The following is a 17,594-nucleotide window of genomic DNA, read 5'->3' as shown; positions in this document are numbered from 1 at the left end:
ATTTTTCCGTTATGTACTTTTTGGTAAATGCACATGTTTGCAAAACCTTCTATATGTCCTTCTCTGTATCCTTGCTCTTGTATGAATCTTTAGCTATCTGGTATATTTTTAAACCATTTTGTAGTTTTATGCTTTTTGGTAGTTTTATGTCTTAGGAGGTGTTCATGCATTTGACATAGAACTGTGTATTTAATGGCCACTCTCTGCTACCTCTGCTCAATACACTGGTTAAAAGGCCTCCATCCTCAAGGTGCTCTTGTGCCAAAGGGGAGACAGAGAAATGACAAGAAAAACTGAATACAAAAGGAATTCTTGTGTGCTGTGGAAAAAATAAAATAATGAAATATGATAGAATGTGGTGAGGGATGAGGGATGCTTCTAGTAAGGGAGGCCGAGGGGGGCATTTATAATAAGGCAACGTTTGAACTGAGAATTGAATGGTGATAAATTAGCCATTCAAAGATGTGAAGGAAGCATTCAAGGAAACGTAGGCAGGGATTGTTTGGGGCTGTATAGGTTGTGACAAATAATTTGGATTTAACTCTGAGTGGAAATGTTTAATTATTAGATAGTTTTAGAATGGTGATAACATGACTTGATTCGCTTTCTAAAGAAAATGCTAATGCTATGGAAAGAATCCATCATATCAGTGTGCTAGGAATGAAATCAGGGTTTAGATTAAATAGAAGGCTATGATAGTAATCAAGGAAAGTGATATGATGGGTCTGGATTTGCACAGTGTCTTGTACACAGTAGGCACTCAATGAGTTCTAAAAGTATTGCTTGTTCTCAGTACACTTAGTTTTATGTGAATTTGTGTGCGTATGTGTGTGTGCGTGTGTCTGTCTCTGTGTATGAACAAGATTTTATTCAAGGTTGAGCCACATAGCTATATAATTTTATGTCTGACACAGGGTAGAACATGGAGATTTAAACTTTTGTGATGGAAATGAAAATGTTCGTCCTTGACTCTTGCCCCTTCTCTCTACCACCACCTGTGCTTCCATCTTCCACTTGCATTCCTCCCTTTTATACTTGTACTCCCTAATAGTATCCTTGTACCACACTCTTACTTTCAGCCAACCATCCATAAACTAGGAGGTGGTACTGACAAATTCATCCTCATTGTGTTCTTGGCTTCCCCAGACCTGAGATGCAGAGTATCAGGAATGGCATGATGGGACAAGGAAAGTGGGCAGAAATTGAAGGCAACAATAGGCTTTGCCACATTTGGCAAGAAAGAAAGACACTAAGTTCAATGTTGAACTATTATTGTTACCATGGGTGAAGTTAGGAAGAGAAGTGAGGGTGACACAAGTTGAAGCATCTGCAGCTTGGAAGAGTCTAAGGCCAGATTTCCTAGAGCAGAGCTTGAGGTGAGAATTACTGCTGAAGTAATTTATTATGGAGTGCTCTCAGGAGAAGGGAAGTGAGGGAAGCAGGATGGGGCAGGGGAATCAAGTTCAGTATAAACTGGCTTTGACCTAATCTCATGCAGAAGCTCTGGAGCACAGACTGAAACACAAAGTTAGTTCCCTATGAGGCAAGAAGACTGCCTTTGTTACTCCCTTTCTAGTTAGTCATTGGCTAAGGTTTCTGGTGACCAGCCAACATGCAGACCCTGTGGTGGAGTGGGTACAATGGCAGGTATCTTATTCTTCTCAGGCTTCCATAGGAAGATACTATAGTCTGAGTGACTTAAACAAGAGAAGTTTATTTCTAACAGTTCTGGAGGCAGGGAAGTCTAAGATCAATGTGCTTGTAAGGTGGGTTTTGTTCTGAAGCCTCTTTTCTTGGCTTGTAGGTGACCACCATACTGCTGTGTGCTCACATGAGCTCTTCTTTGTGTGGGTGCAGAAAAAGAGACCACAAATTCTCTGGTGTCTCTTCTTATAAGGGCACTAATCCCATTGGATCAGCACCCCATCCTCATGACCTCATCAAATCCTAATTACCTCCCAAGGGCCCTATATCCAAATACCATCACACTGAGTGTTGGGACTTCGACATACGAATTAGGAGGGCACAAAACATTCAGTCCATAACAACAAGAAAGAGGATTCTCTGTGGGGCACTAACTTCTGCTATAGGTAGTGAGGGTTAGGAGAGATGGCATTTATTGCATCTGGGGAAAATCTAGATGGAATTGGAAAATGGACAAAGGAGACATTTGGTAGGATTCAACTTTCACATTCAACATTCACAGCTGAGCCAAAGTAGAGAGCTGAACACGTTAAATCAAGTAAGGGGTGACTGACTTACATGAAAAATATGCTTGCTACATCATTTTATCCTGAAATTATTTAAATATTTAGAATACTAAAAGAGTTCCAGCTTCTAAATCAGGTATACAGCTACAGTTATTGAGGAAATGTTCTGAGAAATAATAAAAATAAATCTATCACTTCACTGGTTGACTTTAATAATAGCATAATCAGGTTTTTTATTGAACACTGGATGGCAACACTCTTTTATGTGCTTTGCTTCATCAAAGAATGTCAGATCTGCAGGCATATGCTTACATGGCTTCCAGAGCCATGGCACTGAGTGTTTAAAAAATGAGAAAAGAATATCAATAAATATTTTGTCTTTAAAGATTTTGTCCTCTGGAGCAGTGGTCCACAACCTTTTTAACACCAGGGACCAGTTTCATGGGGCGAAGGGGAGATGGTTTGGGGATGAAACTGTTCCACTTCAGATCATTAGACATTAGATTCTCATAAGGAGCGCACAACCTAGATCCCCTGCTGGGCAGCTCACAATAGGGTTTGAGCTCCTATGAGAATCTAATGCCACTGCTGATCTGACAGGAGATGAGGCTCAGGCAGTAATGCTCGCTTGCCTACAGCTCACCTCCTGTGTGGCCCAATTCCTTACCGGCCATGGACTGGTACTGGTCTGCAGCCCAGGGGGTTGGGGACTCCTGCTCCAAACAGAACATACATAGTATATATATATACCCACCATACACCCATACATACACACACCCATACACATATGTGCACTTTCATGTATGCCTGTAAACACATGCACATACCATCTAATTCCTTTTGTAAGTTTTTGTAGTATGAACAATTATGCATAGAAAAGGTGTATCTAGTATGTAGACATATAGCTCAGTACAATGTCCTGCCACTTGACAAACCAGCCTATTGGCAATACCTATAAAATATTTTGTTTAAAATAAGAAAAAGTAGAATTTAGGTAAATATTGGCTCTCTGTAGTTATATACTGCATACCGTGGAATCACATCTTAAAAATTATTTATGTTCTAAAGTCAGTGCAAATGGTGACAATTGAGTGTGATCAAAATTTCTTCTCAAAGTCCCACAAATCTCTCATAGGTTGTAATATTTTACCGACATTGCCAGTTTTGTTTTGTTTTCTTCCCCCAGCAATAGGACAGATCACTGTTTCTTTGACTGATTGAGGGGACATGAGGTATGAAATCATGTGCACTCAAATTCTGAGAACACATTTATACAGTGAAATACCCCACCAGATGCCAAGGAAACTGATATTGATTGAAAGCATGGAGATGTATTTGTTCCCCTTCACCCTTGCCATGGGAGCATGCATTCATTGAGTGGATGCATTGTGGTGGAATTGCCTGTGTTTTTTAAGTTGTTCTCTCTCCCTTTTTCCTTTTCTCTAGCTCTCTCCTACTATCTCATTCTCTCATGTTTGCTGAACATGTATAGTAAGGTATTGTAATTTCAAATACATTGCAACTCTGTGATATACGGCATCCTCTTTATTTACATCCTTGTTTATATGCATGCTTATATATTCTTTGTTGAAGTCACACAGCTATATATCTATGTGTATACTGTTTGATTCTTAGAAGAGTTTGTTAGGAGCATGAGTTTCATCTCTGATTGCACCATGTTATACTGTTGTGTTCTTGGCCCATCTGGTTGCAAAAGAAAATCATACAAACAGATGTAGAAACCAGTTTCCTCCTCTGGAAAACAATTCAAAAGCTACAAGCCCATCAAATGCTGAGAACTGTCTAGCTATGGCATGGTACAGTAGCCATCATTAAGGTTTTTATCTTAAGATTGATAGAGACACAGGTTAATTTCTCAGTTCTATTTTTGTTTTAGCTTGGAATAACTGTTTATTTAGATGATTACTTTGTTCATCATTATGTTGGTTTTCTAACCAAGGCGATAGTTCTATTTTGTAATCTCACATACCACCCAGGTACCATGGCCTGACTTCAGTGAAAGTATTTTCCCAGCAGAGATTCAGTGAAATCATTCTCTGAGAATTTGAGTGAATAAACTGTACTTAGTGTTAAACCACAATTGGTTATGCGTATTTCTTGCCAAAACTAAAAGGTATAAATTCTGAATATTTTTTTCATAAGGACAGTTTCAGGTTCTTTCAAGTGTAATGATTTTGACATTGTGTTTAAGAACAATTTTCATGCTAATTGAAGTCTCCTATGTAAAAGGAAAAAGTCAAGTTCTTAACGTACACAGTTTTCTTTAAGGCATTAAATGCAATGAAAAAGAACCTTCTAGAATATTCTTTGTAGAGATTCTGTTGTGATTATTGCAGAGCTCCATCTGTAGATTCAACAGATTTATTGAGTACCAGGTAAGCACTATTAAAGGCATTGGGTATGCTTAGTAAGGAAAGCCATGTCCTTGACGTCATGAAGCATATGATCTCCTGGTGGGGCGATAGACAATAAAGAACTAAATAAATAGCAATTTAGAGAAGTATCAGGGAGATAAAGGACACAGTTCAGTGACAGAGAATAAAAAGAGGTGACCTAATTCACAGGGTGATTAGTGAAGGTTTTTTGGAAGAGGCAGATTTTAAGCCAAAACTTAGATAAAAAGGAGTTGAGCATGAAAACAGCTCAAGGCAGTTTTGTAGGCAGAAAGCAGCAAGGCATAAAGGAGCTTGGGTGTTTCCAGAACTGAAAGGAGATAAGAGTGGTTAAGTATGTATGTGTCTGGTATGGGGAGGGATGGGGAGAAGGTGACATGAGATTAGGTTAGAGAGGTAAACAGGTGCCAGATGATTCAGAGCCTTATTGGCCATGGTAAGACTCTGGATTTTGAAATAAGTACAGTGGGAAGCCAACAGCATTTTCAAATGTTGAGAGTCCTTATCTGATTTGAATTTTTAAAAGCTCACTTTGGCTGCGTTTTGGAGAATGAAATATGTGTGAGCATGTACCTGTGTGTTTGCGTTTATGGCTAAAAATGGAAGCAGTGAGACTCCTCGGAAGGCCATTAGAATCATCTCCTCAAAAGATAATAGTGGACTGCACCATAAGGTGACAATAGAGATGAAGCCAAAAGGATGGATTTGAACTATTTTTAGAGGCATTCTGAATTTACTGATTGATTTGATATCCGGGGTGAGGAAGAGTCAGGAGTCAAATGATTAGTTTTCTATATACTTATCTTTGAAACTGGGTGTACCATGGTGTCATTTACTAAGGTCAGGTTTGGGGGAAGATCACATTTCAGAGGGGGATCTCATGTTCACTTTCAGACACTTAGCATGAAATCTATTGCAAAATTGATTACTTCATCAAACATTGATTGAGCTTCACTGCATGCCAGACATTCTACTGAGTAGTAAGGATATCTGATGTCCCTACACTTATGGAATTACAGAGATGATAGATTTCAGAGTGCTAGAAGAGACCATAGTTGGAAATAATCCAGTCCAGCATCCTCATTTTAAAGATGAAGGGTAGAATTTTAATCATTTTATTTTTCCAGAAATATTAAGACCTCTATAAAAATTGTGGTTATTTTAGTAGAACTTAATTTTCCTCATCCAACAATAGTTGTGGCATTTTTTTCCCTTAGGAGTATAAGTCTGTTTTCATTTCTGTTTTAATGAATTGTTATAATTAGTCTTCAATTAGCATTAGCAAAGCACTTTCTGATGCATTCTGAAATCATAAAAGTATAGGCATTATAGTCAGTTCAGTGGGCAATATAGTCATTGACTTCGGTCAGACTTATAAACAATATATGCAAAAGGAATCAGAAACCATGTTCTGGTGTACACACATTTCTCACTAAGGCATTAATGTACACAAAAGGGAAATTAGCTACTTGTATTTTTTATATTATCAATGGTAGGTTGCTAATAACCTTGAAGCATGTTAGAGGGAATTTTTCAAACTTAATAGAAAGCATGAATTTGAGAGGAAAGAAAAAAATACATAAGGGCCCTAAATAATTTGTTGTGCAATGAATTCTAGATTTGTGTGTACATGTTTGTGGGGTGCCTGTGTGTGTGTGTGTTGGAATGTTTGTTTTAAGGTCCCATTTAACTTTATAAGTTAAGGTGTTTGGTCAAAGAATAAGTAGGCAGTGATGAAACAGCAAGTTGTGTAAACGGTTTAAATACCAGGAGATGAAAAAGATTATTTAGGGTGGTCTAACTAAGCATACTTACTATCTAAATTACAGCATTAATTGTTCATTTATAATGGAGTTCTTGGCTCGTCATAGTAGGTCAGGTACTGTGAAGGAAAGGAGATGAAAATTCCTGCCCTGTGGGCATAGCAAATTGGAAGCATCAGGTATGGTCCAGTCTGCACACACACGGGCACACACCTGAGGGGAGAATGTTTTCTCCAATAAGTGGTTATGGTCGTGGAATGCCCCATAGGGCAAAGGAGGTGTCCAGATGTATTGTAGAGACAGGGGCCTGTTTTTTAAGAAAGGAAAAAAGTGCATATTGAATGAGACAGATAATAGTCAAGTGACTTCCTTGAAGTTTAAAAGTAGTTTAAGAGGTGAAGATTAAGGTAAGCATAGTGATAGATTGAAATATATGCCAATGAAAGAGGCAAATCTTCTGCAAAGATGGTTGAAGTTATTAAAATAAGTAATTAGAACAAAGGTTCTGCTTCATCCCTGCAACAGGAATGGCAGGACTAAATTGAGAGAACTTGAATCACAATAATGGAAGAATTGACCCTGAGACTTCAAGGAAGAAACATAAATGACCAAGGACTGACAATAGAAACTTCATGGAATTTATAAGTAGAATTGTATACATGCAAATTGATTAAAAAATTAGCGGTGAATATAAAGACCAGACAGAAAGACAGCTTGTCTTCCAGAATCAATCAGAAATGATAAAACAGGGACTTTGTTTATATGCCTGGACAGGAATAATTTATGCTTTATCAGATAATCAATATATTTATAACCTCATCAGAGACACAAGAGATAGAGAGGGCTTCCCAATTCCTGAATAAATGTTTAGAAATAAACATTAGCAAGAATTTGGAAGAAGCTTTCAGGACAGGAAAATCTCTTTTAACCACTTGTGCCTGGCTCCCCTAGAATGTCCACCTTCTCTGTTTTTACTGGGGCAGTTTTAGCATCTCAACTGTTGGTTAATATTTTTCCAATGAAGAACTCATTTTCTTGCTTATGTATAGGTAGTATGGCCTTATACTACTTCACACATAATCTTAAAATATTCCTCATCATGTCACATACTGGAAGACACCACACCCTCCTGAAGCTTCAGAATGGCTGTAGGGGAAAGGAAAAAACTATAGGAAAAACTGGCAAAAGCAGGTACTTCGTTTTTTTTGTTTTGTTTTGTTTTGTTTTTGGTTTCCTCTTAAAGTTTTTCAGCTGTACGAATCCCTGACCAGCCAAAGAAATTGTCGAGGGAATAATCTGGGAAACAGAGGGTAGAAACATCCTGAGATATGTTCCCCTATGTAAGACAAATGTCTTCCATTAAGGTTTTCTAAATAGTCTCTTAAAATGGGGACACACGTCAGGCTAGCTCTTGCCCAGGTAAACCTAAGCCTGCAGGAGCCTGCCCTAGCCTGTGCCCAACAGACACAGAGGCCATAATCTTGAGAGTTATGTTTTAGTTTGTTTTTAGAAATTCCTTCTTCACACATTACCTCTAGAACTTTCTCATTTTTCAGTTCTTCTTAGGTTATTTTTAGAAATTCTTTCTTCACACATTACCTCTAGAACTTTCTCATTTTTCAGTTCTACTTAGGGACAAAGAGCACCACTCAGCTGCTGAATTCATTTAAGAAGGCAGGACGGCAAAACAAGCTCTCTGCATGTTTCCTCTGGGCATATTGTTGCCAGGTCTGTGGTTTGTGTCTAGAAATTTGACCAATGAGTTGAGGAACATTTTTCACCCCTTTTCCCACTCCCTTCCTCTTCCCTTTTCCTTCCCTTCACTTCTCTTGCTCTCTCTCTCTTTCTCTCCCTCTTTCTTTCTCTCTTTCCTTCTCTCTTTCTCTCTCTTTCTTTTCTTTTCTTTCTCTCCTCTCCCTCTCTTTCTTTTCTTTCTTCTCTCCTCTTCCTCTCTTTCTTTTTCTTTCTTTCTTTCTTTCTTTTTTTTTTTCCTGGAGAAGAGTGGTTTAAAAGGGAGTTGAATATAACAGAGCACCTCATTATTTTCCTTTCTTTCTGTTTGCTAACTAGGAAAGTCCATAAGCTTGATAATGGAGGAGAACAATGACGCCACGGAGAACCCCCAACAAGGCCAAGGGCGGCAGAATGCCATCAAGTGTGGGTGGCTGAGGAAGCAAGGAGGCTTTGTCAAGACTTGGCATACTCGCTGGTTTGTGCTCAAGGGGGATCAGCTCTACTATTTCAAAGATGAAGATGAAACCAAGCCCTTGGTGAGTAGGAGAAAATGTAAAGCATTAAGGGCCTAAGAAAGCCAAGAAATAGAGGGATTTGCTGGAAACTGATTGGGACTGAGACCACCCAAAGTCCCCCGGTCTCCTTCAGTTCATTGTCATCTTTCACCCTTTTACCCATTGTTTGCTTTGAGTTGGAGCTAATAAATTTGCTAATTCAGGCCAAGAGGCAAATTATACTTGTCTAATATTAATTTCAGTTTTTACCAGAGGAGAATGTCTCAGTTCCTCTGGCAAACTTAGTTCATGAGAAAATTTTAATAGACATCTGCTAAAAGATATATTGTAGCCAAAACATCTTTCTTTTTCTCAGGAGTAAATGGAAAGCACAGGTTTGAAGGAAGAACTGTAGGCACAACTTTCAGTAATTTCTGAGACATTTTCAGTATCAATTCTCAGAGGCTTCCCTGCATACTTTAACTTACATTAAATATGGATGTGGTGCTGAACCAAATGACACTGATACATTCAACCAGCATACATAATATACCCATTCCTCTGTGAATAGTCTCTCTGTTGCTCTGTAGTTCCTTAGTGGTTCTTTATTTGCTTATTTACTTATTTTCTCAACCAAAAGTCTCAAGACTGCAATGAGAGAGAAGAATCATCTTCACCTGCATTTCTGTAGTTGCAACAGTTTTCTCAGATTGATCATGGCTTATCAGTTGATGAGAGGATATGCAAACTAAGGCATCACTTCTGTGTGTTTTTCATCTACATCTATAGGATACATACATGAGAGAAGAATCGTTTTAGATTCATTTATATAAACAACCCTAACAGTATGTTCTTGAGGCTATTTCCTCTTGTGTTAAAGTTAAGGAACTTAATTAGGAATTTGAACCAGGTCTCTGCTTTAGTATTTTAAATTCCTAAGGCATTATAATTTCATGATGTTCTTATTCCTCTAATTGAATTCCCTAAAAATAGCAATAAAAATACATGCTGCAAACCTTGGTCATTTTTTTGAAATTGCTACTACTTTTTAGGCATTTACCAGAGCTGGACATCAGGCTAAAAGTTTACATATATTATCTTATGAAATATTTAAAATAATCCTATGAGGTAGGTATTATTAACCCTATTTATGCATGAACACCAAGGTTTATGTGTAATGCAGATTACCCAATGTTAAACAAACAGTAGTGTAATAATTTGTCTCAAGTAAGTCTGAGTTCATATGGCTTTAGCCCAAGACATTATAAGTAAATTTAGAGGGTCCCATATTGGTTTCATGACAGTTATAGTACTTTCCGTATCTGTTATTTCATTTGTTATTGCAACCCGGTGGGGAATATAGGGACTATTTTTACAGAGGAGGAAACTGTGACTTAGAGATACGAAGTGATGTAATCAAGATCATATAATCATTCAAAGATCAGAAGCAAATTGATGGAGTCTTCTGTCTCCTATCTTACCCTCCATGGTTCTTTTCTAATTGCACCTTGTTTTATAATTATCTAATAATCAGATTAAGGTATTACCTTGAATATAAAATTATTTTTACCAAACTCAGAGAAAGGAATCAGGTTAATGTGAAAAGACAGAATTTAAGGGGTCCAATGTGGGGACTTCGTTATGGAGGAGCACAGTGAATACCGTCTGTGAGAAAATACATAGAGGGCCATATCCCAGGCAATATGATAATATCCTTTTTGAATAATTTAGGGCAGAATTCCTCAAACTAGAGTTCATGTGCACATTCTCTGACATTTGCACATTCTCAAATTTGAGAAACACGGACCACAGGCTTGGATCCACTCTATCATGACTAGTTAGATTGATTAAAAAATTGGAAATATAACTTTTAAAATGTAAAAACTCCAGATTAATTCAAATGAAAATCTACTCAAAATGAAAATTACATTAATTCATAGTATTTCCAAGATAAATAATATTTTTATATTAGCATGTTACTAGTATTACTAGTATTTGTAGACTTACTGTAAATAAAATTAACAAAATAGACTTGTATTGACCAAAAAGTACTAATTCTTTTACAAACCAAACATAGACCATCACCATCCCCCCTAAAAAATGTTTTTAAATTTTTCATTCTATATATTATTTGTTAAAGATTTGTGATTAATAAAGAAGTTAAAATGTAGCATAAATAACTTTATTTTATTTATTTATTTATTTATTTTGAGACAGAGTCTCACTCTGTAGCCCAGGCTGGAGTGCGGTGGTGCGATCTCAGCTCACTGCAACCTCCGCCTCCCGAGTTCAAGTGATTCTCCTGTCTCAGGCCCCCAAGTAGCTGGGACTACATGAGTGTGCCACCATACTCAGCTAATTTTTTTGTATTTTTAGTAGAGACAGGGGTTTCACCATGTTGGCCATGCTGGTCTTGAAAGTGCTAGGATTACAGGCCTGAGTCACTGTGCCCAGCCTTGGGATAAATAACTTTGAATTATCTTTTTTAACTAACTTACATACAATTCAAGCACTGATAATTTTAACATTGAGCTTTTTAATGTTTTGCCCTGATGTTTAAACACATGCATACAAATTCAGATTAAGAACTGACAATTTCTATATCAGAGGGAACTTTGTAATATGCAAACATTCTATGTTGTTCTATACATGGGCTAATTTCTTCCCTTAAAATAGACCAAGTGAGGGTAGATGCCTGGCACATGGTAACTGTTAATAGCATATTTTTGAATGAGTTAATGAGTCAATGGAATGTATCTAGGGCCATGCAGCAGCAGGGCCAGGACTAAGGTACTGTGAGTAATATTGACTGTTTTCAGCTCCATCTATCAAAATCATACTATTTAAAACAACAAAGTTTAAGCCACATTAAATAAGCCCTGCAGTGATATATTGTAGAATATATTTAAAAGAATCAGAACATCTAAATGGAGAATAATTGAGCACCTTGAAAAATGTTGAAAGAGGAAAAAAATTTGTCTTAAAACCTGTCATTCTGTAGTTGTCTGTTTATGATTGCATGTATGTGGTTGTGTGTATATCTGTGTGTAACAGCCAAAAGGACGTTATTAATGAGTGACAGATGAAGAACTAGGAGTCACTTTCTTGCTCCTAGATGCAGTGCTTCTTCTGCTTCATCCTTGCCTTCTCATTAGTCCTCAACTTTTCTTTACCTTTGCTTTTAGTCAGAGGTATTTCTTGTTTTTTTCTTTTCACTTCAATGCTTCCAACATAAGAATGCCCTTGGCCTTCATGTATTTTGATGAGGGCTATTTCAATAATATGGAGAAAATATCATGAGTAAAGTTTCAAAAATTCATCCTTTTAAACATTCCTAACCAGCTGGAAAGATTCAATAAACTTAACTTGCTTTTTGTTTGTTTTTTTTACTTTCTTAGAAGGCACTTTTTTTTTTTAAATTAATTTATTATTATTATTATACTTTAAGTTCTAGGGTACATGTGGATAACGTGCAGGTTTGTTACATATGTATACTTGTGCCATGTTGCTGTGCTGCACCCATCAACTCGTCAGCACCCATCAACTCGTCATTTACATCAGGTATAACTCCCAATGCAATCCCTCCCCCGTCCCCGCTCCCCATGATAGGCTCCGGTGTGTGATGTCCCTGTTCCCGAGTCCAAGTGATCTCATTGTTCAGTTTCCACCTATGAGTGAGAACATGCGGTGTTTGGTTTTCTGTTCTTGTGATAGTTTGCTAAGAATGATGGTTTCCAGCTGCATCCATGTCCCTACAAAGGACACAAACTCATCGTTTTTTATGGCTGCATAGTATTCCATGGTGTATATGTGCCACATTTTCTTAATCCAGTCTGTCACTGATGGACATTTGGGTTGATTCCAAGTCTTTGCTATTGTGAATAGCGCCGCAATAAACATACGTGTGCATGTGTCTTTATAGCAGCATGATTTATAATCCTTTGGGTATATACCCAGTAATGGGATGGCTGGGTCATATGGTACATCTAGTTCTAGATCCTTGAGGAATCGCCATACTGTTTTCCATATTAATTCAAGATGGATTAGAGACTTAAATGTTACACCTAATACCATAAAAACCCTAGAGGAAAACCTAGGTAGTACCATTCAGGACATAGGCATGGGCAAAGACTTCATGTCTAAAACACCAAAAGCAACGGCAGCAAAAGCCAAAATTGACAAATGGGATCTCATTAAACTAAAGAACTTCTGCACAGCAAAAGAAACTACCATCAGAGTGAACAGGCAACCTACAGAATGGGAGAACATTTTTGCAATCTACTCATCTGACAAAGGGCTAATATCCAGAACCTACAAAGAACTCAAACAAATTTACAAGAAAAAAACAAACAACCCCATCCAAAAGTGGGCAAAGGATATGAACAGACAGTTCTCAAAAGAAGACATTCATACAGCCAACAGACACATGAAAAAATGCTCATCATCACTGGCCATCAGAGAAATGCAAATCAAAACCACAATGAGATACCATCTCACACCAGTTAGAATGGCGATCATTCAAAAGTCAGGAGACAACAGGTGCTGGAGAGGATGTGGAGAAATAGGAACACTTTTACACTGTTGGTGGGATTGTAAACTAGTTCAACCATTATAGAAGGCACTTCTAAAATGAGAGTAAAAAACCCTTGAAATTTATATCCTCCTTGTCCTTGGTTTAAGTTCTCAATTTATTATAATAAATTTTCACTGAGTTGTTTTACTCAATAAAAAGAGTCAAATCAAACTCCATCATTATCCTTATTATGAAAAACTGCTCATCTGTTGAGGGAAAGTAAAATTATAATCATAACAGGCTACCCTGAAAATGCTGAATGCTATGAATACATGGGTACAATTAGTAGCAAGGAGTGAATGAGGACTGTCTAGAGGGCTTGGGAAAGGCTGCATAAGGCAAGAGGTGACCCTGACCTGGGATTTTGAAGGTCGATGTGAGTTTTACAGGTAGATAAATTGGGGAAAGGAATTCAGAGCAGAGGAAAGACATGGAGTTGTAAAATAGGTATCTATAGCTAGCTCCATATTGCAAGGGTGAATATATGGCAAGAATGCAGTTAGAGAGAAACAGGGGACCCCAATGGAAAAGGGATTCCTTAGTAGGCAATGAGAAGCTATTTCCAGAGCACCAGTGATGCTCAAACTACACAACTATGTTAATCTCAGAAAGGAATCATGACAGTTGTTTCCTAATACATTGAAAACTTAAGTTAATAAATAAGAGTTTCTCAATTAGATTTTCCTTACATCTCTGTCTTCAATTTTTATTGCTATGAGAACACACTATATCTGATTTAGTGCATTATGTACTTAAATATTTGAACTTACTATGAATGTTTCATGTTCTTATTCAACTTGCACTTTGCCTTCCAAATATTCAACAACCTGCACAAATTTGAGAACTTAGAAAGTTTCACTGCCACTTTTCTTATATTTTCTTTTTGAGCAGAAGGCAAAGGTACCTCAAGGCTATCCTCTCTCTGGAGACGGCACCTGATTTGTAAACAGTGACTTTCCAGCACTTAGCCAACAATACCTGGCAATATATGAGAGACTTATCTCATAATATAGCTATTTAATATTTAATATAAATCAAACTAAACATCCTCAGTATCTTGTAATTTTTTAATAGAAAAAAAGCAGCTTTAGTTCATCTAGGACACAACTGTCTCCAGAATCCATTATCTACAAGTATTTGCACTTATATAGATTTTATTCAGAGCATATTTTAAAAATAAAGTTGATTTTGATTGTTTCTATAAAAACAGGAAGGTGATGCATGTAGGCCATTTTTGAAAGTACATTAATACATCTCTAATTCTTGTCACTCACAGGCCACTACTATAAACATTTTATAGTGCTGAATTTTTCCAGTTTTTAAAGTAATATCTTTTCTATTTTAATTTATCTTACAAATTTCATTATATTTACATGCAGAGGAAAAACTGTAAGATCATATTGTACAGAAGAATCTATAAAAAAGAATCTTCCCCCTACACCGCACACCCCCAAGGACTTTGGATATCTATTAGAAAGGGCTTAAAACACATGTGAACTGAATTCATGACAATATCTGTTCTTGCATGCTTCATTAATCATGACAAATGACCATGGCCTTGTCAATACAATAACATGGGGGGAGCAGCCGAGTCAGAGATGAAGTATGATTATAGTTATCTTAAAAATAAGGAAATCGTGCAGGTTTTGTTAAGTGAATCCAGTGATAAATTTTCCTAATGACTTTTTTATTTGCCTATTAAATAGAAGTAAAATCTATATTTTACTTCTATTATGTAGCATATTACTACTTAAATAAAAGCTAAGGCTCTAGCTTGGCCATACTAGAGAAAGCCTCTGACATAGGCTTGTGCTAGAGTTTGACACAGCGGGGCATCGATTTTCAGAAGCCAGTCTGAAACTCCTGATAAAATGACTAAAATCCAAACAGACACAAACCCAATTAATCTGGTCTAGACTTTCTACAACAGATATTGATCCAATTATGTGAGGAAGGTTTTTTCTGTACATGATGAAGATGATACTATATTAGATCACAGTGGATTTTCTTAACTTAGAGAACAAAGTGATTTTGAGTGAATTATAACCTGAGGGTTGACCTCTAAATGTGCAAGGATTGACTGCTGATTTAAGAGTAAGCTCTCATTTTATATTTAATCAAACTCGTGTGTTAATGAAATCCAGAAATCTCTAAGACAATTGCTGTCCTGTTAACATTTATGAAGCCAAAGCCTCGATGAAGTATTTAAAATAATACTAGAAGCATTGAAACTTAGATATCATCCTCAAATCTAAAACTAACTTTCTGGGTAGCATCTGAGTCTTTTGGTGTTGAAAATGACACTAAGATGGTACAATGCATCATCATAAATTCTTAAGAACTCTTAGCACTTTCCTAGAAATTATTATATAAAGTTATAGAAAGTATTATTTATATAAAATATTATTTTATTCCACTGTTATTTAAAATTTTATTGCTTTCCTCCTCTACACAGCAATATAGGAATAACTCTTTTAAGAGTAAAGACATAGAATGCAGAATAAAATTATTCGAATTGAATCTTAGCTCGTATAGTTACTAATTTGGATACATTGGGCAAATGAATTAGCTGGTATAAGCTTCAATTTACTAATCTGTATATGAGATTATGATAGTAAATATCTCATTATATTATTTTGGGGATTAAATAAGACATTTTATGTATCTGATTTTGGAAAGCATTGGTACATGGTAAGCGTGAAAGCAACATTAGTATTTTTATAAATTAGTATGAGAAAAATAGAATTTATTGTTTAAGATATTAATACTACTCATTCATTTGATTTATTTAAGTGAACACATATTTATAGATTTCTAATGTACCTACAGGTATTATTCTAGATTCTAGGAAATATATATATATATATTTATATTATAAAATGCATATATTTATAATATATAATAGGAAAACTGTATATTTATATAAATAGATCCCTCAAAATAAGGATTTAGAAAGAAGCAGCTCAGGTGAAAGTCCAAAATGATTCTAGGTAAGTAATGAAAGTTTACTTCAAACAACTATTTAGAAACCTAGGCTGCCAGCGATTTTGCAATTTTAACTTTTGGCTTCCAAATTCACCATGGGGATATAAAATAGAGTATTGCCTAAAAGGATCGGATGGACCAGGCATGGTAGTGGCCCTTACCACTTCTGTTCACATTTGGTTAGATAGTACTGAGTCACATGAGCACATCTAACTGCAAAGGAGGCTGGACAGGGCGCCTAGATTGATCCTGGGAGCAGAGGAGCGGGACAGTGAGAATTCTGTTATAAGTGACTAAAGTAATACTAGGCATTTGTGAAGAAGGAGTTACATTCCAGTGGATATTAGGCATAATTATAGTTATTATGCAATGTAATAAGTATTTTAATAAAGATAAAATAGGGAACCATTGGAAGTCATAGGAGGAACCCCTACCACCACTTCAAAGTTCAGAGAGAACTTCTCAAAGGAATAATTTAACCTGAGAATTGAAGGATGGTATCTGTAGCTGCTGGAGTGGTATTTATGGCAAAGAAAAGGTGTAGGCCATGGCACTTTGGTAAATTGTTAGAAATCGATAATGGTCAGGTATTCCCATACCTAAGAAAGAGGACAAGAAGAGAGAGAGATTTGGAGAAGAAAGCAGAGGCAAGTTTGTTGCAAGTTTCTTAAGAGTCCAGGAAGCAGTGGTAAATATCTTAGATTTTATCTTGAGACCTTACATTTTCCCTGCCTTTATATGCCCATTTTTCTTGGTTTATTAGACTTAAAGCTAAACAGTTAAAATAGAACTCATTCTATGTACAGTTCACTGTGAAGGAATCCAAAATGCCTACCTATCCCAAAAGGCCTTCCATGACAGTCCTGCAACTCCTATAATTGACTATTTTATATTATTATATAATCCCTGGAAAAATTATGAAAAGCAACTATGCTATAGATAAATACTTGACCTGCCATCATTCCATTAGCATGTAAGTAGGAATTACAGGAATACTCCTCAGGTCGCTTTTGACTGTAAGAGGAAGAGCTAAGAAAATCTGTCGCTGCTGGAGAGGGCACCTGAGATGGAAAAACACAGAGGATATCTTGCACAAAAGGAGATTGATGGGCAGAGGGATCACAGCATGTGAGACCATTTTCATGCTCATAATTTTCTCCAGAATTAATTTGTCTGGTATAGGCACTTCCCTGGGAAGCAGTTGAGTTCACTTGTTTTTTGTGCAGTTTCTAGAATCAGATTGCCTGGGTTCAGTCTAGACTCACTGCTAGCTATAGGGCTTGGCTAAGTTCATAAAATTCATTATTCTCATTTGTAAAATATACATCATAAAATACCTATCTCAGAATAGTTGCTAACAATACATGAAATGATGTTTCTAGAACGCTTACACAGTACCTGGCCATATATAAAGCAGTTAA

General features: G+C 36.6%; 1 protein-coding gene across 1 annotated transcript in view; it reads left to right on the top strand.

Moving 5' to 3' along the window:
* The window catches only part of ARHGAP24 (Rho GTPase activating protein 24), a 516,458-nt gene that overhangs the window by 88,330 nt on the left and 410,534 nt on the right, over window positions 1-17,594 (top strand). The window contains exon 2 of the mRNA XM_025386128.1: window positions 8,458-8,657. Within this exon, the coding sequence (XP_025241913.1) occupies window positions 8,478-8,657 (180 nt within the window). The 5' untranslated portion in view covers window positions 8,458-8,477. The remainder of the gene's footprint in view (window positions 1-8,457; window positions 8,658-17,594) is intronic.

This window comes from Theropithecus gelada, chromosome 5 (assembly GCF_003255815.1).
Source record: "Theropithecus gelada isolate Dixy chromosome 5, Tgel_1.0, whole genome shotgun sequence".
Lineage (NCBI taxonomy): Eukaryota > Metazoa > Chordata > Mammalia > Primates > Cercopithecidae > Theropithecus > Theropithecus gelada.
The sequence above is the reverse complement of the archived record's forward strand: the minus strand, read 5'-3'. Positions and strand labels throughout refer to the sequence as shown.